Source organism: Camelus ferus, chromosome 6, assembly GCF_009834535.1.
Source record: "Camelus ferus isolate YT-003-E chromosome 6, BCGSAC_Cfer_1.0, whole genome shotgun sequence".
Taxonomy (NCBI): domain Eukaryota; kingdom Metazoa; phylum Chordata; class Mammalia; order Artiodactyla; family Camelidae; genus Camelus; species Camelus ferus.
Genome location: NC_045701.1, coordinates 27,411,510 through 27,434,340, shown reverse-complemented (window position 1 = coordinate 27,434,340; position 22,831 = coordinate 27,411,510). Strand labels below are relative to the sequence as shown.

General features: G+C 34.7%; 1 protein-coding gene across 1 annotated transcript in view; it reads right to left on the bottom strand.

The window, feature by feature from the left end:
• Positions 1–22,831, bottom strand: part of AQR (aquarius intron-binding spliceosomal factor) — an 85,680-nt gene that overhangs the window by 35,018 nt on the left and 27,831 nt on the right. Inside the window, exons 14-22 of the mRNA XM_006193784.3 lie at positions 20,147–20,249; positions 17,525–17,645; positions 14,495–14,636; positions 11,463–11,641; positions 8,064–8,231; positions 6,495–6,664; positions 3,626–3,867; positions 1,443–1,589; positions 592–661 (exon numbers count right to left, since the gene is read on the bottom strand). Coding sequence (XP_006193846.1) covers positions 592–661; positions 1,443–1,589; positions 3,626–3,867; positions 6,495–6,664; positions 8,064–8,231; positions 11,463–11,641; positions 14,495–14,636; positions 17,525–17,645; positions 20,147–20,249 — 1,342 coding nt within the window. The remainder of the gene's footprint in view (positions 1–591; positions 662–1,442; positions 1,590–3,625; positions 3,868–6,494; positions 6,665–8,063; positions 8,232–11,462; positions 11,642–14,494; positions 14,637–17,524; positions 17,646–20,146; positions 20,250–22,831) is intronic.

Here is a 22,831-nt window from a genome sequence, read left to right as displayed (position 1 = left end):
CAGACAAATACATAATTATAACTGGAGACTTCAATATTGCTCTCTCAGTCATCAACATACACATTCTTTTCAAGTGTTCACAGAATATTCACCTACAGATAGATCATGTCCTAGGTATAAAACAAGCCTCAATAAATTAAAAGTTGAAGTCATATAAAGTATGTTCTCTGACTTTAATGGACTTAGATCAGAAATCAGTAACTAGAAAGTAACAGGAAAATCTCTAAATACTTGGAAATTAAACACGCTTCTAAATCAGCATCAACAGACTTTTCCTGTAAATGGCCAGTAAGTATTCATATTAGATTTTGTGGCCCACACAATCTCTGTTGCAAGTATTTAAACTGTTGTTGTAGCAAAAAAGTGGCCATAAGCAATACATGGGCATAACTATATTCTAATAAAACTCTACTTATAAACAATGAAATGAGTAGCGAGATCTACATATGCATTAGATGCCAGAATTACGTATAAACACTTAAATTCAGTTGGGTTTTTGTGCTTTAAATAGAACTCTACACACTCTGAAAATCTGACACTCACTTCTGTCTGATTCCACGTAAGAACTTGTATAACAAATAATTCTCTTACCATAGTTAGACCAGGCTGCATTCCAGCACGGATGGCCTCTATCTGTGTATGAGTGAACTGAATCGTATTACTGCAAATAAGAGTTGATAAAACGTTCGTTAAAAATACAGATGAATGACATTAGTAAAAATTTACACAATAATGACCAGAGGTCTAAACATTTGCTCTATATTGGCCCCTGGTCTCCCCAAATCTTTTTCCTCCAATTTCAGCCCCTTCTGTGGGTGTTTGTGCAGTAAAAAGTACATTAAATGACAGGTATCTTCTTAACAAATTTTAAATGTTCAGCACAGTACTGTTAACTCTAAGCACAATGTTATACAGCAGAGCTCTACAACTTTACATCTCAACATGACTGACCCAGTGTCTTCTAAACAACTCTCTTCACTCACACCCTTCCGGAGGCCAATTAAAACTAAATGAATCTTGCGGAAGAGAAAAGACTACAGTTATTTAGCAATATGTTTAGCCCAGCCCCAACCTCATCTCAGTGTTAAAGTTCTAGTTCCCAATCTGACACCAAATACATAGGTCACTTTCTAGTCATGGCACACGTGCAAGAGGGGAGCTGCTAAATGGAGCACATGGTCATGAAGTAAGAACCCTGTGCTCAAACCAAAGTAGTCCCCGAAAAGTTATTTCTCATAGTACCTGAAAATGCTTCTTTTTGAAATATTACTACAGAAGGGCCAAAAAATGTCTGAGCTATTCAGTCAATGGATAGAAGAGGGTCCAGAAACAGAAGTTTTGTAAAATTTTTAAAGGATCAGAAATTTTAAAAAGTATTACTAATCCACTTGAAATAGCAAACCATGATTCATTATTACGATTAGCAGAGAGAGTGAAATTACCGTTTGGGTTGGTTGTACGGATAAGGACCTCTATTAGGGATAACGTGAGGTTCAACAATTAAGGTTCTTGCCTCTTCATTGTCTTCATCTTCCCCCTCCGCATCTTTCCTTTTCTTCCCTTTGCCACTTCTTACTGGGAAAGTTATCCTACAAGACCAAAACCTTTGTTCATTTTTACAATCAACAATGATTCGCCAATCACCTATCTTATGCTTGACACTGTACAGAGGATTATCAGATGAGTAAGAAACATTTATAGCCTAAAGGAGCTCACTACCTGCACATAAATTTTGAAAAAAGCAGATTTAAAAGGACTAAAATGTGTGTTAAGGGTATTCAGATTAGAAAAAGTCATCATGATTAAGGGAGAATCAAAGAAGAAACACTTATTTATTTATCTTTTTAGGGGAGATAACTTTTTAAAATTAGGGTAATATTCATATCACATAAAATTCAGCACTTTAAAGGGTACAATTCAGTGGGCTTTAGTACATTCATAATGTTGTAGCGTCATCACTATTGTCTGATGCCGGGATATTTTCATCATCCCCAAGCAAACCCCATGCCAGTTAAGCAGTCACTGCCTATTCCAACCTAAACCCAGCCTATTGCAACCAGTAATTTACTGTCTTTATATCTGCTTATTCTGGACATTTCATATAAATGGAATCATACAGTATTTGTCCTCTTCTGTCTGGCATCTTCCACTTAACATAATGGTTTCCAAAAAAAATTTTATATACCTCTAGTGTATGCACTGCAAAGTGCTTTACACCTTGTCCCTCACATAATCAGAAACGGCTTTATGGAAAACTTGGCATTTAAAATGAATTTCAAAGTATTTAGACATATAAACATGAGAGGGAGGACATTCGAAGAAGAAAGAACAGCAGAGACTCAAATACAAGTAGCCAGTTTTGCGGAAGTGTAGGATACAACAGGGAAAACAAGGCTCAAGACAAAGGCTGGAGTCCTGTTATGACACCTTTGGAATATCAAGCCTTTAAGGCAGAAGTTCTTAGTCTGGGATCAGTGATACCTCAGGAGCTAAGCCCCCACAGGGAACTGAGGAAGTCAGTGACTACTCTAAAATTAAACTGAAAAATGAATTCTCTATGTGCACTTTTTCCCAGTCTTTCTTCACATTCTGAAAAACAAAGATCATACCGCCTGCCCCTGCAAAGTGCTAAGAAACAAAGAGGCTAAGAGGTCAGCCCTTATTTTGATAAGCAACAGGAAAAATCAGAATTTTAAGTTAGATAGTGGAATGACTCCTGCAGTAAGGCATGTAATGGCTTCAAGAGAGGACAGAGAGGCAGGAAAGGCACTCTATTAAGAAGACTGAAGGTGCTGAGGACCTAGAGAAGTAGCAGTCAGGACTGACATGGAAAAAATGCTGAGCTTTCCAGATGGGGTGAATAGAAGAATGATTTTGCCATTAACAGGATTAGGAAAGTATGAAGGAAGGCAAGGTTTGGGTGTTACAGAGGACACATGTTTTTAATATGTAGAATTATTATATTTATACTTAACAGCCAATTAAAAGCTGGATGTTCTAATTTCCAACTAAACAAGTAACTAAGCTCTTTCCTACCACCTTAGGTATACTTAGTGCTTCACCTAATCTATATGCTTAATCTATATGATGGAATTCATGAAGGAACCAGTACTTCTAGTACTTTGATCTTTTTCTACTCAAATTAAAACCAAAGCTCCTTTAACACTAAATATAACTATCTTGTAAATATTTAAATTGTATGAAAGCAAGCAGTGTTAAAAGAAAAAAAGAATTTTTTCCTAAAACCATTAGACAGCTCAAAATCACATGGCTATGAGAATTAATTAGGAAATATATCAGATTATATGCATAATCTGCAAAGATGTATTTCTCCAACCAAGTGCTATATGTATATTTATATAGTACTCCTCAGACAAAAAGCATTTACTGATCCCTTATAAGACACGAGGCTACTTCTATTGTATTCTTAAAATAGCTACTACACAAAGAATTAGAAATAGAGTCAAATAAAATAAACTCATCAGTTATTATATGGTGAAGGTAAAGACTGCCCACACAAAATCCAGATATGATATTCAAAACTTCCTTTAGCTACAGTCCTCACGGCCTAACTTGGACTGACTATAGAAAGCTTCAAAAGGAGTATGTCTAGTTCTGACTTTACCTGAAAGGGGGTATCTGGAGAGCTGGGTCATCCACAGTTACTTTAACATTATGACCAGGAAAGCTGGTTTTTAAATGCTCAATGGAGAGAAATGTATCATTGAAATCAAGGGTGGCGATCTGATTGGGCATTTTTGAATAATGCGCACTGCTTGGATCCCCATAACCTAAAATGATGTCATGTAGCCAGTCAGGTACCACACAATCAGTATTCATCAGGTTCCGAATAGTCTCCAGCACAGCCTGTCAGTAAGAGGACAAGAACAAATTTTATCAAGAAGACATCTCAAACATTTGCACTTCAATGGAATGCAGGGTTGGCTGTACTAATCCAGAATTCCCGAGTGTTTCAGGGCAAGAAGCTATTTTCTGCTGACAGGTGCTTGGCTAGACTGAATCAACAGCTATATTTTCAGCTGATACCATACACTGAGTTAAACAAAAGACCAAACTTAGCAAGAACAGTTTATCCACTAGGAGTTCATTTAGACAGAATGTCATAAATGAGTTTACCACTTGACTTCTGTTGAGCAGGATGAAAATTCAATCAGGTTTATAGTATAGCAAGAAAACATTATAGAACAAACCCTTAAAAAATGCACCCTCTTAGAAACTACTAGAGTTTTCTCCTCTATACTTCATAGTTCCACAGTGCTAAGATCACACACAACCAGAAGAACATTAATATATATGCCTCAATTGTGAAATTAAGAAATTCTAAAATTAGCACTGTCAGAAATAAGAAATTTTAAAAATGAACAATGATAAAAATGAAAAGTCAAAATTTTCAGAATGAAAGAATTAGGACGACAATAAAAGGTATTATAGTAGTTAATTTATACATTTTCAAAAGTTATTACTAAAAGCCAAGGTAAATTCTTAGACTTTGCAATAATTATTTCAACAAAATGATGTATCTCTATCCCACATATGGAAATCGGAAGGCTAGGCTATTAATTTCATAGAATAAAACAACCAAACCAGCCATTTGTATATAATAAATGCTATACATCCAACAGGACAACAAAATAATAGGATAGTGTATGTTAATACAATACTTTTATCACATTACCTTGTTTTATTTTCTTGCGCTTATCTCTAACTAAAATTCTCTTATTCATGTACTTGGTTACTTATTTCCTGTTTCTGTTTCTGACTTCCCTAATCAGTAGTCTAAGCTCACTAATGGTATAAACTGTGCCTTACTCATCTTCATTAACTCTATAGAAAACTTAGCACAGTACCAGACACACCGCAGGCATTAAAAAAATGATGAAAGGAATGACTATAAAAAAGGAACCATTTTTCTCTTAGTAAACTGAATAAAATTCATTCATTACTGAGAAACAGAGACAGACAAAACAGAAGCCATGTCCTCATAAATTTGCAGACTAATGCCAGAGAAATAACAAATATAAAGTCCTTCTAAAGTCAGGTAAATAACAAATATATAATCATCAGGTGTAATAAAGGCTGTGAGGAAAAATGAAGATAACTGAATAAAAAATGATGAGAAAGGGAGACGGTACTTTAGAAAACATTGTCAGAGAGGGCTTCTGTTAGGAGCTGACATTTAAACAGAGTTGCCCATGTAAAGTAAGGAAACAATCCATGTGGATACCTGGGAGGAGACTGTCTAGCTGGTGGAAACACCATGTGCAAAAGCTTGGGCTACTACCGAGCAAAGAGGTCAGTGTGACTGGAATGGCGTGAATTAAGAAAAAGTGTTAGAAAATGATTTTGGAGAGGCAGCCAGAGGACAGATAATAAAGGGACCTTTGGATTATGGTAACAATCTTCTACTGTGATGGGAGACCATTAAAGTACATGAACAGGGATACCAGGTTGTAACTCACATTCAGTCACTACATGGAGAATAGTGTAAGGGAGGAGCAATCAAGAATGGAAGCAGGGATGTGAGAGATGAAGGTGTCTGACACGTGGCATCAGCGGAGGTGGTGAGCCAGTAAGACTGACTGATGGATTGGATGTGGAAGACAACAAGAAATCAAGGATACCGTCACTGTTTTGCCTTCAACAACAGGGTGAGATGTGGAATAAATCCCTTTGTATGTGAGAATTTCTTCTTTTAATCGTAACAATGGGTTAAAAAGAAGGTAATAAAGTGATACTGCATAAGAAGCACTATTTTGGGGGAGAGAGAAAAGAAAGGAACTTGTGCAAAAGCTAGTATTTTCAAATGCTAGAATTGCTTAATGTTTAAGTTTTATAGTATAGTTTCAAATAATAATTTAAAAATCTTCCTCTACTCCTCTCCACAAAGTTATTATAGAAGTATAACTCTCTAATCCCCAAACTCCCTTTTTCCACTAATGAGTAAAATATAAATACAAAATATCATAGAGTAATTCAGAACCCTGCGGTTCCACATCTGTAGTCTTAAAGTAATTCGGAATATACCTACTTTTGATTTAAAAAAGAAGTCCTAGTATATATACAAGATCTTGTGGTAGCTCACAGTGAAAAAAAATGTGACAATGAATATATGTATGTTCATGTATAACTGAAAAATTGTGCTTTACACTGGAATTTGACACAACATTGTAAAATGACTATTACTCAATAAAAAAATGTTTAAAAGAAAAGAAAGGAAGTCAGTAAACAAATAAACAAGCAGTTCTCTACACCTCATACTGAGGCATAAACGGAGTAATATACAAAAAGCAAGGACAGATGCTGATCTTTAAAATAACAACAGGATTAACTGATATTTTAAGTTTCTAGCTTAAAAAGACAAAGATCATTATTTTATTAAATCATTTTTTTTTTTACCAGTATCTGTGTACTTGTGTCTTAAAAGTTATTCAAATTATGGCATAGTACTTTTAGTTACATAGCATAAAAATTACCTTGAAGTTATTTTCCTTTGGTTTTCTCCTCATTATTATGTTGAAAGTTTCATACACATCTTCTGCTCCATTCTGTATAGTACTGGTCATGTCTTGTTGATACTGGTTCGGATCCAGAAACACTCTAAATGTCCTTGACTCTCCTCTAAGATTGGGTCTGGGTTCAGGTCCTGGACATTTTTTTTAAAAGTTTGGTAAATGAAATATTCACTTTTCAAATATCCAAGTAAGTCAGTAGTATTCCTTTTCTCGAAATGATGAGTAAAATGTCCAGACTTATCTCCAGCCACTACCCCGACTAGAATGCCTTTCATTCATCCATTTCAAATTCCAAGAAGCTGAAAATATTTTCTCCTTTCTCTAAATTTTCACTATTTCTTCCCAGAAAGGTCGTGAGATGCCTACGACGCAGTGCCATGCACTGCAATTATTCGTATATGCCCTCAACTAAAACAGGGGCCTCAGAAATCAAGGAACCTAACTTGTGCCAGTTACACAGCTCCTACTACTGCCTCCACTACTGCCTCACACACAGTAAGCCCTCGGCTGATCACGCCTTTCGTCCTCCCATGTCTCATACCTAACATCGTCAGTATGAAGGAAAATTTCATACCCTAATGGCTAAAATCTCGGAAGCTTTATCTTGCCTTTTGCCCTCTCTCCTTCCTTTTCGTCTTAGACTTCCAACTCTTGCCCCATTATGTGGCCTTATGTTTATTTCACCTATCCTCCATTCCCTTCTCCTACTTTCTTTTATTCTAGTGTTTAGAGGAGCCTAATTATCAGCACTTCAGCAATGATGCGATCTTGAAATCACAGGCAGTAGAAGCTGATTCAAATTCTGAGAGAAAATCTGTAAACGAATTATAAAATAAGCACTGGGCATAGATGCAGTTATAATTTAATAGTAAGTATTACCCAAAAAGTCAGGACAACATAAGGAAGAATTTCAAAAAACCATCAGTGATAAGCCTAAAAAAAATCAAAGAGCTGACTAATCCTTTAAGGCAGTGTTTCCAAATGGGGATAATGCTGGCATCTTGGGCAAAACAATTCCTTCCAGCAGACAGTTGTGTTCAGATGGTTAGCATCGCTGGCCCCCATCCATCAAACACCAACAGCTCACCATTCCCTTCTGCGACCCCAGTCATTTGACAACGTAAATACCACCATATATTTAAAAAGACATGGTAGTGCTGTTCCCAGTTGAGAACAACCTGCTATCATGAATCAAATAAATAAAATTTAAAAAGGAAAAATTAGCAAACTGTATCATTGAACAACATCGGAGGTTTTTAAAAGCAGTATTGTAAAATATTATAAAGGGAAAAGTTTTAAATAAAGGCAGTTTTAAAAGATCCTGCCCAATGTCTAACACAGACGTTTAGAAACCATATTCAGTTATTTCTAAAAGTGCATGGTAGGTATATACACATTTTATGCATAATCCTTTGTGTCAGTTTAGTATATAAAACAGCTTAAAAAAATTACGGAGGATGCAAAACAGAAGAAAGGAAAAGAAATTTATCATTATGTACACAACTCTTTCAAAAATATAGATCACCATACCGTCTTCAATGACACGCCCTTTATCATCCAGCATGCCCTGGATTTCACAGCCTCTGACATAAACCAGGCCAACTTGCTCTATAAAAGGTCTCCTGCGGTCAAATTTGGTACCATAAGGTTTTGTGGGACGCACAGTAATTAAAAAGCATACATCATGCTTCCGAAGTCCTAGCAAAACAAGAAGACATTTTCGCTTATTTGAATGCTTTTGTTTTCAGTCTTTTGTTGGCAAATTCCCCTCCTCTTATTTTTGGAATGGAAATATAATAAGCATTGAAAATATCAGAGGTGATCAATGATTATATTTACATTGTAATACAATTATGGGTTTTTCTATAATCTTTAGTAATCAATGTTTGATAGCAATAATTAAAGTAAAAATTTCTCTAAAATTAGAAACCTTTATGCCATGAATACATTATTGAATAAGTCTTTCCAGTCATGCTACAGCTCCAAAACTGAATGCCTGTCATCATTCTTTTTCTAACATTCTTAATAAATAACCAAAAATATGGTTGGCATATAATCCACCTATATCATATTTAGCAGGTTTCTAATATCAGTTTAAACTATCTATCAGTGTCATTTCAACAACAGTCTAATTGTATTTCACCAAAGGAGGTCAACTCAAGAATAATTCATCCAGGCACAAAGCACTGTTCACAGAGCATCTTGAGAAGACAGCTGAATATATATAGTTTCAGTTGGCAGATGCTGAACTTTTTGTAAGTGAATGTCAAGAAGTAGGTGACTTGTGCCAAAGTCTGTAGTTTCTCAGTCATTAGATCAAATAATGGATTCAACTGGATTCCCAGCTCTATTAAAAGTCAACACAATGGAAGACAAGAGGCATAAAATCACACCACACACTGGGTATGCAATGTTACACCACTTATCTTCATTTTTAACCCCAATTCATTTTTGTTAGTTCTTATAGAGTATAAATGCAAATTTAAACAGTCTGCTTGCTCATAATCTTGGTAACAAGATATATAATGAAATCAAATCACAAATGTGAGTGTGTGGCTAATAGTATTAGCAACACTCTGGTATGTTTCAGTATGGAGTGGGGTTCAAGTGTACTAGAAATAATAACTCTGACTCATGATGATGGCTTGACTGTTTATTTTTCAACAAAATCTATGCAAAAAAGCAGGAGAAGAATGAAAACTAAGGGGTATTCTACTATATGAATTGTGCTGCTCATTAAAACTTCTAAGTTTTAGAGCCAAAGAAGTGGCCCCAAGAAGTAATTTAGTCCCTACCAATGTCACTTTTTGACATCACTGAGGGATACTGTGGGACGTCTTAGATCCACATTAAAATTAGCTATTTTATAATAAGCTCAACTCTCCTTACAACCATTTGCATTTACTCCATCCTGGCTGTGTCTTCTAGAGCAGAAGCCAATATTTCAATCTCATTAACTCTGTTTCCTTAATTTTAAATGGGGTAATGGAGAAGACAAGGGCCTAGCGTCACATCTTTTTGAAGGGACAAGAAGAATGTTTTATAGTATTTAGCTTAAACTCTTCAAACCTATTCTGTTTTTACAGGACAATATTCATTACTGTTTCCAGAACCCCTCTCTCATTTTTTATTTAGTTACTTTATCTGTGATCAGTAAGGGGCCTGAATTTTGGCTCTAGCCTCCCAGAAAACACTTTTCTCCCCACCACTCTTGTCCCACAATGCCCTACTGTTCCCTATATTGTCCATAAAAATGTACCCACTCTATTTCTTTTTTTTTAAACATTTTTTTATTGAGTTATAATCATTTTACAATGTTGTGTCAAATTCCAGTGTAGAGCACTATCCACTCTATTTCTGATACTACCAGAGGTCTTTGCTTAAAAAAAAAGAAAGCAGGAAAAAAAAGGAAAATAAAAAAAAGACTTTGATGGCCTTCTGAATAGCAGTCTCCAATGTTATGGAGGTAAGGGGTTCAGAGTAATGCATCCTTTTTTTTTCTTAACACCACAAGGTAGGCTTGTCACCTGTCATCTATACATTTCGACAAAGGGCCTTTTTTCCCCCTCGTTTTATTTCCAGCCATCACTACTTCCACGGGGTGGTCAGTAAGTTATTTAAGTTCATTAACCACTATGTAAAACAGTGTTTATTTTAATCCCTCCTTAAGCTCCAAGGGGTAATAAATGTAAGAGCTTCTTCAGCAACTTAATGCCTTTCTCAAGATTCAGCAATAATAAAGGTACATGTTATTCTAGATGGGAAATGCACCAGATTGGAAAAATTCTGAAGGATAAAGGAGTCACAAAAACAATCTGTCACAAACTCTACTGAATACAGTGACTATTTGTTAAACATTTGGCCAGCTTTGCTGCTGGATTCCTTCAGAATTACTTGATGAATATATCATATAGTCCCTATGGCTATAAACAGCTATATCAAGAGCAATGATTTCTGAAAATGGATCCATTAAGGGACAATCCCTTTCCTTCTGGCATGTCAAGAAGGTGGAAGGAGATAAAATCTACCAGCTCCTGTTTCTCACAGCAGGGGAGCAAACATCCTTATAGACAGCTGAGAGAAAAATATGAAAGTGCCAATTAAAAATCAGTTTATGTGCCATTTCTGGCACAGGTGTTATTGATGTTTTAACTCCATTTGACTTAGTAACTTTGAACATATCCGCCTCTAAATAAAATTAATTGTGATATAGAACTACCATCCCTAAAATCTTGCTTAATAAAGAACAGGAAAAATAACTCAATTTCTCTGCAATTATTTATCCTTAAGTGCATCTGATTTCACTGATCTTTTAAATCTGACTTCCTCTCTTTGGTACAAATAAACTATTATTATTTCTTTCCCAGTTACTTTATTAGCTCCCTCTAAAGTCCTTCTGAGTTGGTCTAATTTTGATTTTGTATCTTTATTTTCTGCAAATTATATGCATCCCTATCCTCTTTACTTGGGCTGCTTTTATCTTTTAAAAATATCTATTTTCCTTACTTGCTCTGTATGTGGGCAAATTATATGTGAGTTTCCCCCCTCTTCTTTAGTAAACAAAAATACTTTTATTTTTTATATTGATTTTATAAATTCATAAACATCATCTTATCACACTTAAGATTTAGAATGCTCTCCCTTTCAGCTCTGCCAACTGCAACTTTCAAAACACTTTGATATGTGTGCTATTTTATGCTTTTATTAAAGTATTAAGGTATTTAATTATTCTTGTATGATCCTTGGTATTTTTACTACTAATAATCAGAAATCACTTGCCATTCTTTAAATGATTCTTTTATTTTGAAGATAAAATTAAGTTTATAAGAGTAACGTTTAGTGAAAGTGCTTTGCCAATGCTCTAGGTGAAAATCTATAAACTAAGAATGCAAAAGGTAACCCATACCACTTCTTGAAATACAAAATTACCTTCCCATTCATCTTTGATGTGATCCCTGACGTTCAGGTTGATGGTAACATCTGCACGAACTCTGGTTGGCCAGTTTTCACCTATGTTGGGTTTGGCAACCTCAACCACAGTGAAAGCCACAATAGGCTGGGCCATTCGCGCCCAACCACCAAATACTACACCGCCATACTCAGACTGCCTGGAAACCAAAGAAGTGAATGATTACTCAAACAAATAACTTTTTCCCAACTTCTGGACAAGCAAAACTGGTAACTAAATACTAGCTAAGCATGTATTCTTAAGTCCTAATATTGGCAACTCTTATTTCTAAACTTAAAAAAGAAAAAAATCCTTAAGTTCCAATATACAGGGAATGTATGTGGTGGGATGAAACAGGCAAACATGGTCCAGAAACGAAAGGGAAGTAAAGGAATATCTCCCACATCCCTGGAAAAAAAGCTAACTCTCTGTATGTAAGAGCTGAGCCATTTTGTCAAAGAATGAAGTTATACAGCATATTCAGTTTTATTTTATATTCTTACCCTTTTCTCCTCTTCATCAAGATATTCTCAATTGTTTATAGTTTATCTTATGTATTACAAGTATTTCTATACGGAGTTTCAAAAATGCTTTAGAACATTCTAGAATTTAAAAAATTAAAAATAAACAAATGATAATATCTATGCAAATGCTTTCTTTAGGGCATAATATTTAAATCATTTAAATGATGCTGCCATGGATGGTGGGGGAAGGCAGATAATCAAGCTAGTTGTAATAACTAGAACCATTAACCTCCAAATATGCATTCTTTCTGCTATTAGTGCTTTAGCTTTTACATTAAATAGTGTCCTTGGGAAATCTGTACCATAAAGACTGCAGCAACACTCTGAAACTGGAAGGTACTGCCAAAAATGACATGCTTGCAAAGATAAAGAAAACCTATATCCTAAGCAAAGTCTCTTATAAATAATAAAAAATTGTAAAACTTCATAACATCAAAGAGTGAAAAATAACTGAAAATAAAAGTTCTGCAATTCAATAACTTGGTTAGTGGTGAAATAATTTCTAAAAGGCATTACCTTATGTCTAAAAGCTTTTGTAATAACTGTCTATACCCTCCTTCTTTTTTCACAACTTTACTAAAATATAGTTTACATACCATAACATTCATTTGCTGTAAATATACAATTCAATACTTTTGAGTAAATTTACAGAGTTGTGTGTCCATCACCACAATCCAATTTTAGAACATTTTCATTATACATTAAAAAGATTTCCCTTGTCCATTTGCAGTCAATCTCTGTTCCTACGCCCAAGCAACCACTAATCTACTCTCCCCAGTACTGTTGCCCCTTTATAAAATCTACCTGCAACAAAAGGCGTTAAAAAACATAGATTTCTGACCCTCTTAATCTTAGCACAACCTCTCTTCTGCTGCTCAGTAGTTTCAGCAGCCTGAAAATGTGATGAGAACTAGGCAGTGAGCCCCCTTTTTCAGATCTTGTTATTTTTAACCATTTTCAATGATGGGCAATTAGGAATGAAAATTTAGAAAAATTTATCATCAAAAATTATCCCCCAAAAGTAACATTTTCTTCCCCTAGCAGAAAATAAGTTAAAAAATTACTTTATTAATAAACCATAAGAACTCTAAGTATTACTGCTTTATTTGGCATTTAAGTAAAAACATAAGGGAATTCTATTTGATGAACTGCTAGTTACTAACTCCCTACTCTGCAAAATCACCAAAATTAGGTCCAGAATCTGAGCATGCAAATGCAAGGTAACCATAAATTGTAAGGCAGCTTTCTGATCAAGCACTCCCCCGGGGTCCAAACAATGGGCAACAATTTCAGCAAAGCTGTGGGCAGAGATGATCAGCCAGTGGGTATACAAATTTCATAGTGCTAGCCTGCCTACTGACTCAACTGATTATTAAGTCAAAAATACTTTATGTTGTGTTTTATAGTCTCACCCAGAATAACTTTTCACATAATAATTAATTAAAAAATAGAACTGTGTAGAAGTGAAAAAAATAGATCATAATCACAGTGTGCATGTAGCTGTCTGTAATTAGCAAGGGGAGAAGCCTGGAACATACCTCAATCAGTTCACATTCAAAATTTTGTTAAGCTTTTCACATAGAATGCAGTCTAACTGTACATACAGGCGCATGGTGTGACACTAATGTAATGAAAATTCATTTTACAGAATTATTTTCCTCATTTATAGTCACTTGTGATCTATCACTTATCTCCATTAATTTCATACTTAGAATGAAATAGTGGATGAAGGGCATTTACCTGAAGTCAGTCACGTCTAAAAAGCAAAGCTAACCTTCACAAATCTTATAATGCAGAGCTGACTACAACAAATCAAAGTCTTTTCTTTGCTAAAGTAGTTCCAGACACAAGCTAGCAGGTGGAAAGTCAGTTTAGGCAGAAGAGTTCCTCAAATAACAAAACCTACTCAACAGGCCCTAGAGGTAAATGCTGATGATTTAGTCTCTTCAAGGCAATCTGTGGATGGAGGGCCAGGGAAGATTTTCCAGTGTTCCACTCCGTGCAGTGTTCAGCTATGCCCCTCATCTCCTGCCAGGTCCTCTGAGAGGCTGACTGAGACTAGTGGTGACAGCCACAAGAGCTGCTGGGGTAACAGAATACCCTTTATCAGAAGCTTCTCCTGGGACTTGAACTGCTTTGCCCTCGTACAGACCTGCTGGCCAGCCCATACCCTTTCCTCTTTACCCTTTTACTAATGCCCAACTCACTCCCTTCTGCATTTCTCCCTCCCACCCCACTCCCCAGAATAATGACCTCTCCTCCCTCACACTCAGCCCCACCCCCAAGTACCCAGATACATAATTTCTATTTTATCGCTTTGGATGTATCTAATTTACATAAAAAAGTTTCTCAAAAGAGTAAACATCTCATATTTTAAAGGGCATCTTCATGCCAGATATATTATTTCAGAATACACTTGTGAGGTTTCTGACAGATGGATGTCAGTCACTGTTGCTTCTCTTCATTGCAAATGGAACCAGTTTACCCACCATGGCTTCATTCTGCTGACACTATCCTCGATGTCCTGCCTAATTTCGTAAGTTGATTCCAAGCGGAAGAGATTGAAGTTCCTTAGGAGGTAATCATGAAGAGTCAAAAACTGCAAATTCAACTTTGGAAGAGCAAGACAACCTGAAAAGGAAAATAAAAAATAATATTTGAATTAGTTTTTAAATCAGACATCTGCTTTATGTATAAAAAAAAGCACCACAAATTTGGTAAGAATCTAATTTAATGGTGTCTAAAGTACAGCATATTTGATAAGGTCTTATTTTTAATTCCACACAGAAACTGAAACCAAGTTAACAAATGCCATCTATTAAGATTGGAAATAAAGGATGAATTCCATTAGTATATGTAATCTGCATATCGATGATTCATATGCAAACATTACTTCTAAAAAGTATTTAAAGATACTTAAAACACACACAGTCTCAAGTAGTTTAAAAAGTTCTTCCTTTACCACCTAATTTATATTTGGCAAATCTCAAAGTAAATAATGCTACCAGAAATATAGCCCATGACCAACTTTACCATGAAAACTGATTTGGAATATCACATTACACAATTCTATCTTCAGTGATCACTACTGTGGCTGTGAAGCTTTGCCCTTTCGCTAGACTTTAAGGATAAAACCTTGACTGTATGTTATTCCTCGAGTTACTTCCCTTCTCTGACAATATTAATGATCAATATTCTTTCCATTATCCTCATCTAACACTATTTCCCTTGCATACTAAGTACCCAAGCACTCAGGAGCAATAGCAAAAATGTTAAAAAGAGGAACACCTAAATACATTTTACTAGCACAACATATTATTTTCACCATCTCTATCCATAGTTACCAAGGAAATAATGCACCTAAAGTCAAGAAACATCAGTGTACAAAAATTTCACATCATTTATATCAGTAAACTCTGACTTATAATCTAATTCAATTTCTGTCAAGCCAGAAGATGAGGGAAAACATCTCCTTTTATAGCATACTTCCATTTAAAAAAAAAAAAAAAAAGCAAAATATCTCTATTTTGTAACCCTCACTGGATTAACAAATCTAAGTGTTAAACAGCAATGGGAGCTGGAAGCAGCTTGCATCATTGTGCAGAATTAGCTTTGATCTCTGCCTGTTTCATAGCATCGAGCACTGGGCCCCACAAGCACAACTTCATCCATGGTCAATGAAGAACAATGGCAAGCCTTAACCACGTCCCTGAAAACAGCTGTATTACAGCCAAGCCATCTGGCAACTGATATTGTTCCAAAATACTTTCATTCTATGAAAGGTACAAAGACAAATCTTGAAAAGTAATTCTTTTCACTTAACTTCATTAATCATAGGAGTGAAAGAAAAGCAACTTTTTTTATATTAAACAAAATATGTTTCAAACTCAGATCAGCATCACAGAATATTACCCAAAGCTCAGATATAGGACTGTTTTCATTTTTAAGGACACAAACTTTTAATTAAAAAGACAAAATAATCGTAAGTGGTATTTGCCTTTTAGGGACTGATTAGTCAAAGGATTAGATTCATACAAATATGGCTATAATGCTTATAGTATGAACAAATTAGCAAAGTGAGAAAACAATGCATTAACCACCATCAGAACATAAAAACATGAAGACTGACTATTCTGAAATCAGTACGATTTCAGTACTGTGGGTTTACAGGAATTATGGCTCCAGATAATGACTCTGAAGTAACAGTTTTTCTTTTAAATAAATATACCAATACTTATACTGGTGATGTCTTTAAAACAGCTATATTTCTTCTAATAATGGTACTGTTTCCAAAAACCTTCCAGAAATATTTTTGGAAATATGCCTTCAAAATGTGTCAGAATGCACTCTGGAATATACTCAATTGTGACAAATTCTCATCATTATAGGATAAGAAAAAGCATTTAGAAACAAATCTGTTGAAATAGGTAGGTGAACACACCATTTCGTTTTCTTTTCTTTTTTTTTTTTTTGCTTTTTGTGGGGGAGGTAATTAGGTTAATTAATTAATTAATTATTATTTATTTGTTGGGGGCTTTGGGGATTGAACCCATGACCTCCTGCATGTTAAGCATGTGCTCTACCACTGAGCTATACCCTCCCCTCAACACACCATTTCTTGATGTTACTTGATGTCACCAGCCTGAAATGCAATCACCTAAAGAGAAATAAAACAGGCATCTCTGGTTGTTAAAAAAAAAAAAAAAGGAATACCATTTCAGATCAAAACTAAGGTTTTATACCAACTAATGTCAACATCTTTATTTTGGTGGTCATTAACTGGCTCTGTAAGGAGTTCAGAAGAGCCTCTGAAAAAGGCTTTGAAAAATAAAACACTACCAAACAGAACCTATTACAATGACATAATAAAAGCTACACCTCCTGTATTATTAGGTCTCCTTAGAACAATTTTATTGCTTTATGGTCATATTTTATACAGGATGATACAGACACACACACATACACATTAGGGCATAATTAAATTTAATAAAAATCCTTAATGTTAAATATTCAAAATACTGAATAGTTTCTAGCTTCTAAAGTTGAACTTGAGGGTACTAGAAAATTACCCTAAAATATATATTAGATAGGAGTATGTTCAGTCACATGTGATGAACTCTAAACTCAGTTTCATGTTACATCTGAATACTGTACTTCTTTTTGTTTTAAATTGAAGCATAGTCAGTTTACAATGTGTCAATTTCTGGTGTACAGCATACTGTTTCAGTCACACATATACGCAGACTTGCTTTAATATTCTTTTTCATTATAGGTTACTACAAGATATTGAATATAGTTCCTTGTGCTATACAGAAGGAACTTGTTTATCTACTTTATATACAGGAGTTAGTATCTACAAATTTCAAACTCTCAATTTATCCCTTCCTGCCCTCTTTCTCCACTGGAAACTATATGTTTTCTATGTCTGTGAGTCTGTTTCTGTTTTGTAAATAAGTTCATTTGTGGTTTTGTTTTGTTTTGTTTTTAAGATTCCTGAATACTGTACTTCTTTACCATACCTTCTCCAGAATAGTACTCGGTTGGGACAATATTTTCATCCCATATAATTTTCTCAGTTGGATATAAAGGCATTTGGTTCAACTGCTGAATCTGAGAAATTCGACGTTCATGACGAGACACCTAAAAGGAACAGGTTTAGAAAGAAAGTTAGAACCATATTTTTTTAATCAAAAATAATTTATGGAGAAATTCATCATAAAGTATGGAACGAGAAATTTCATGTCTTTCAGTTACTGTGGTACTTGACAAGATATATTTTTTTCCTTTTTCCATTTTTTCCATAAATCAAAGAAGAAAGAGGTAATAATCATGATGGGCTTTGGAATCAGACAGATCTGAGTTCAACTCCCAGTACCTCTACTTATGAGCTACGTGAAAGCTGGGCAAGTTACTTCAACCTCCCTAATCTTAGTTTCCTTTTCAGTAAAACAGATTAAACTGCCACTCCCTTCTTGGGAATCTTATCAAAATGAAATGCAATATTGTAAAATAGTGTCAAAGTGCCCGCCACATGCCAACACCTTAGAAACCACAGCACAAAGCATCCAGCAACGGAAGAAAAAACTGGGAGCCCTAAGTCCTAGGTTACAGTTTTCATTCTTGCACTAACCAGCTAAACAACCTGGGTAAGTTTATTAGTAACTTGGCCTCAGTTTTTTTTGTAAAATGAGAGAGTTGGATTTGATGATCTCTATGTACTCCTCCATTGTTAATATTATAGTGATCTACCTCAAATACAGAAATAAGCTTTTACCTAATTAAGAGATGCTAAAATAATGATGTATCTGGAAAATGTGTCACATTCTTATCAGTAGATAGTATTGTTTTAGGAAAGAAGATAGTGTGATATCATCTAAATAATACACATATTTCAACTTTTTTATCATAATTTGGTTGGCTATTAGAAGAATCCAAAGCCTGAGAAAATCCTGTAAGATGAGGAGGAAATGAAAGATAATGCTATAGTGCTATAAATTTTTTAAATTGTTTTCTTTTGGCATAACTATTTACATTTTGAGGATGAAGTCTTAGCTACAAGACCCTAAAAAGCATAGACAGGATCAATTTTATACTCAAACCTGTTTTCCATTAGAAAGATCCTTGGAAAAAATCCTCATTTCCTTCTATAGTAAGGATTTATTATTAATCCCCAAAACCTGACTTACCAGAGAAGATTTTACGTTGTCAGAAAACAGGACAAGGAATTTTTAGAAAGCATTTGCAGCCAGAGACCATGAAGTGATTTATAAGAAGGAAGGCAAAGATAGTGACTGAAGATATACATTTCATGTAAGTAAATATATCAATAAAAAGTATTTTCCATACTTGAGTTTATTTAAAACCTTTCCCATGGATTTCTCTCCAAATGGCACTTAAACACCTGTCACTAGGCTTAAAACACCTGCTGCAAATAGTTTCCTGTAACGATCCCAAAACAAGCATATCATCTTCCCCTCTATAGTAAGGAACTGTATTTTATACCCTACATTAGAAATATTAGCTTGAAATATGTCACAAAACCATGTGCCCATTATTGTTCCACATGTGTAAAAAAATGTATATACACATCCACATAGTGTATGTTTGTACAGGTATAAAAAAAATGTCTCAAACCTATAAACCCTCAGGAAACAAAAAATTAAAGTAAGCTTTTTTTTTTACCCATGAGACTGGCAAAACTGGGACAACCTGTAACATCCAATGCTGATAAGAACTTAAGGAGACATGCGCTAGTACACTGTTGATGGGAACGTACAGCTTCTGGAGGATGGTTTGGCTGCAACTTTTATCTTTTAAATAAGCACATGCTTCAATCAGATAACTTCACTTCTAAGTACCTCTCCTAAATGTCCACATATGGGCACAAAGAGGCGTGTACAAGGACTGCATCATTATATGTAATAATGAACCTTGCAAACAACCTAAATATTTATACAGGGGTATGGTTACATACTCATCCACTTAAGAGTTACTTTACAGAATATGGGATATCCCTTCCCCTCAATTTTTCTATGAACCTAAAACTGCAGTTAAAAAAAAAATAAAACTTCACAAAAACCATATTAGTTTGAGAGTTAACGATCAAACTAATACTCACTTCCTAAAATGGTTGAGAAATCTCATAGCATTCTCAAACCACAAAGTCAGTGATAACTTTATTTCTAAACATTCCTGAGTTCTCTAGTGAGAAAGGTATAGCTTAATGGTCAAGATACTATATTTCAATAACTTAAAAATAAATATATAGATAGATGTAAGTAAATCTGTATTATCTCTGTGTGTATGTGTAGGTATAACTTATCTCTTAAAGGCAAGAATGGTGTCGGCCATCTTTGTACCCACAGAGCCTGAATCCAGTACCTGACACAGATGTTGCTCATAAATGTTTGCGTGGAATGAATACATGCCATAAAGCAGTTTTATGAGGCAAGAGACTTGAAAAAAGAAATCTAAGAGATGGAAAAGAAATCTGACAAACTCAAAGGACGATATAATGCCAAAACAGGTAGGAATTACTAACTCTAAAGCCCAGAAAAAAATCTGTACCAATCTACATCTTTAAGAATGATTCAGAAAGTCAGGAAAACCATATGCAAATTTCAAAGAACATTAATATTTACCAGTAATTCTAAAAGAAATTCTTTATCAAAAGTTGTGTCTTCACCTTTAGGAAGAGTGGGTAACAAGCAGAGGTACGATGCCACCTCGTGGAGTGTATTTGAACTGCAGAATAAAGAACATTCAGGTCAGAGTATTTTATTCTTACAACGTATTTTACTTCATTTTTAATTGCTTAAAGTTTTACTTAGAAAATATAATCCTATGGTATGAGCAGAAAATATATGAAAACAGCAATGAAAATTAAGTTCCTAATACAGAATTCTCAAAGTGTCTTCTGCAAACTTCTCATGTGTCCTTGAGATCCTTTCAGGGAGTCTGCAAGGACAATACTTCTTCATACTAACAGCAAGACATTATCTAGTCTTTTTTCACTGTCTTTACATATATAGGGACAGTGCAAAAGCAATGGTGGGTAAAACTGGTGACATGGATCAAGACAGTGACACCAACCCATACTACAAGAGGTCATAGCATCCTCACTACCACACATAGTTATAAAAAAAATAATTAAAAATAAAAATGCCAGTTTTGTATAAAAATGTCCTCGATAAAAACAGCAATTATTAATGTTATTAAATTTGGACTTGGGTAACTGTTTTATAAAAATGCTGTGACAGAATGGGAAGTACACATTTTGCACACAATTTTTACTTGAAGGGATGACTGACAAACTATGGTTATTCACACTTGAATAACAGCAAAAAATCTGAACAAAATAAACCTGTAACGTTAAGGAAAAATAACTGACAGTATTTGTTACAAAGATAAAATGTGAATTTCTGAATGAAAAACTGGAGTTTTGAAAAACTTGCATTTGCCATTGTGAGTGTGACAGCCTTCCACTACTTAAATACAGTTTCATCAGTCCCCAGGTTCCCTCAAACTCTCTACCCCAGTCCCTGGGAGCCACTAATCTGTTTTCAGTCTCTATAATTCTGCTTGACTAGAAGCCCAAATAAATGGAATCATGCATTATGTAGCCTTTTGTCACTGGTTGCTTTCACTCAGCATAATGCATTTGAGATTCACCACACTGTTGTGTGTAACTGAGCTGGTTCCTGTTTATTGCTGGGTAATATTCCATTATACAGATATATCATAATGTGTTTATTTACTTACCAGTTGAAGGATATTTGTATATTCCAATTTTTGACAACTATAAATAAAGCCATGACATATATTTCTGTACAGATTTTTCTGTGAACACAAGTTTTCACTTCTGTTGGGTATGACTGTGAGAATACTAGATCATACAGTAAGTGCACGTTTAACAGCGCAAGAAACTATCAATTTTTTCCAAATTGGCATTACCATTTTGAATTCTCATCAGCAATGTATGAGAATTCCAGTTGTTCCACATTCTTGTCGAGTCGATACACTTGTTTTTATAAATAATTCTTAAGTACATAATGGTTTCTCATTATGATTCAAATTTGCTTTTCCTTAATGACTGATGATGTGTAATGATGCTAGTCATCTTTCTACAATCTTATTGAAGTCTATGTATCTTCTTTGGTGAAGTTATCTGCTCAAATCTTTAGCCTTTTGTTTTTTTTAAAGTTGTTTTTTTTTTATCACTGAGTTCTAGATTTCTGGACACCAGTCCATCATTGGATATGTATTAAGCCAGTATTTTCTCCCAGTTTGGGGCTTGCCTTTTCATTCTCTTAACAATGTCTTTTAAATGAAAGTTTTAAATTTTGAGGAAGCCCAATTTATCTACTTTTTTCTTTTATGAATTTGTGCCTACAGAAATCTTTGCACAAAGCATAATCATAAAGATTTTCTCCTGTATTTCCTGTAAGTTTTAGATTTGATATTTAGGTCTATAATTTATTTTGAGTTAATCTGTGCATATGCTGTGAGGGACGGGTGTAGTTCATACTTTGCATATGGATGTCCAATTGTTCTGGCACCGCTGTTGAAATTATCCCTTTGCGTTGCCTCGGAACCTTAGTCAGAAGCCAACTAACCATATATGTGTGGTCTGTTTCTGAACTCAACTCTGTTCCAGTGACTGTATGTCTACCCTGTTTTCAATACCATAATGCCTTGATTACTGTAACTTTATAGAAAGTCTAGAAATTAGGTAGGGGAAATCTAACTCTGTTCTTTTTCAAAGTGGTTTTGGCTATTCTAATTCCTTTGCCTTTCCATACTAGTTTTAGAATAAGCTTGTCATAGTCTATAAAACATCCTGCTGAGGTTCTGACTAGAATTAAATTGTATCTACTGATCAATTTGGGCAGAACTCATGCCTTAACTGAGTCCTTTCATCCATGAGCAAGGCATATCTCTTCATTTTAAAAAATCAGTTCACTTTAATTGCACAGATTTCCTTAACATGGTTTCAGAACCACAATGAAACTAATTTTTAAGAAATTACCACTTGTCAAGTTTTAATATGTATCAAAGAAGAATATTCCTAAATACTTGAAAAAGCTATTAAAATGCACTTCCCTCTGTGTAAAGCTGGATTTTCTTCATTTACTTCAGGCAAAATAACATCTCACAACAAACTGAATCCAGAAGCAGCTCTGCAAATCTAACTGTCTCTAAATAAGCCAGATATTAAAAACATTGGCAAAAATGTAAAACAGTGCTGTTCTTCTCACTAATTTTTTCACTTTGAGAATAAATTTTTCATTAACAATATGTATGCTAACATACAATGGATTTTAAAT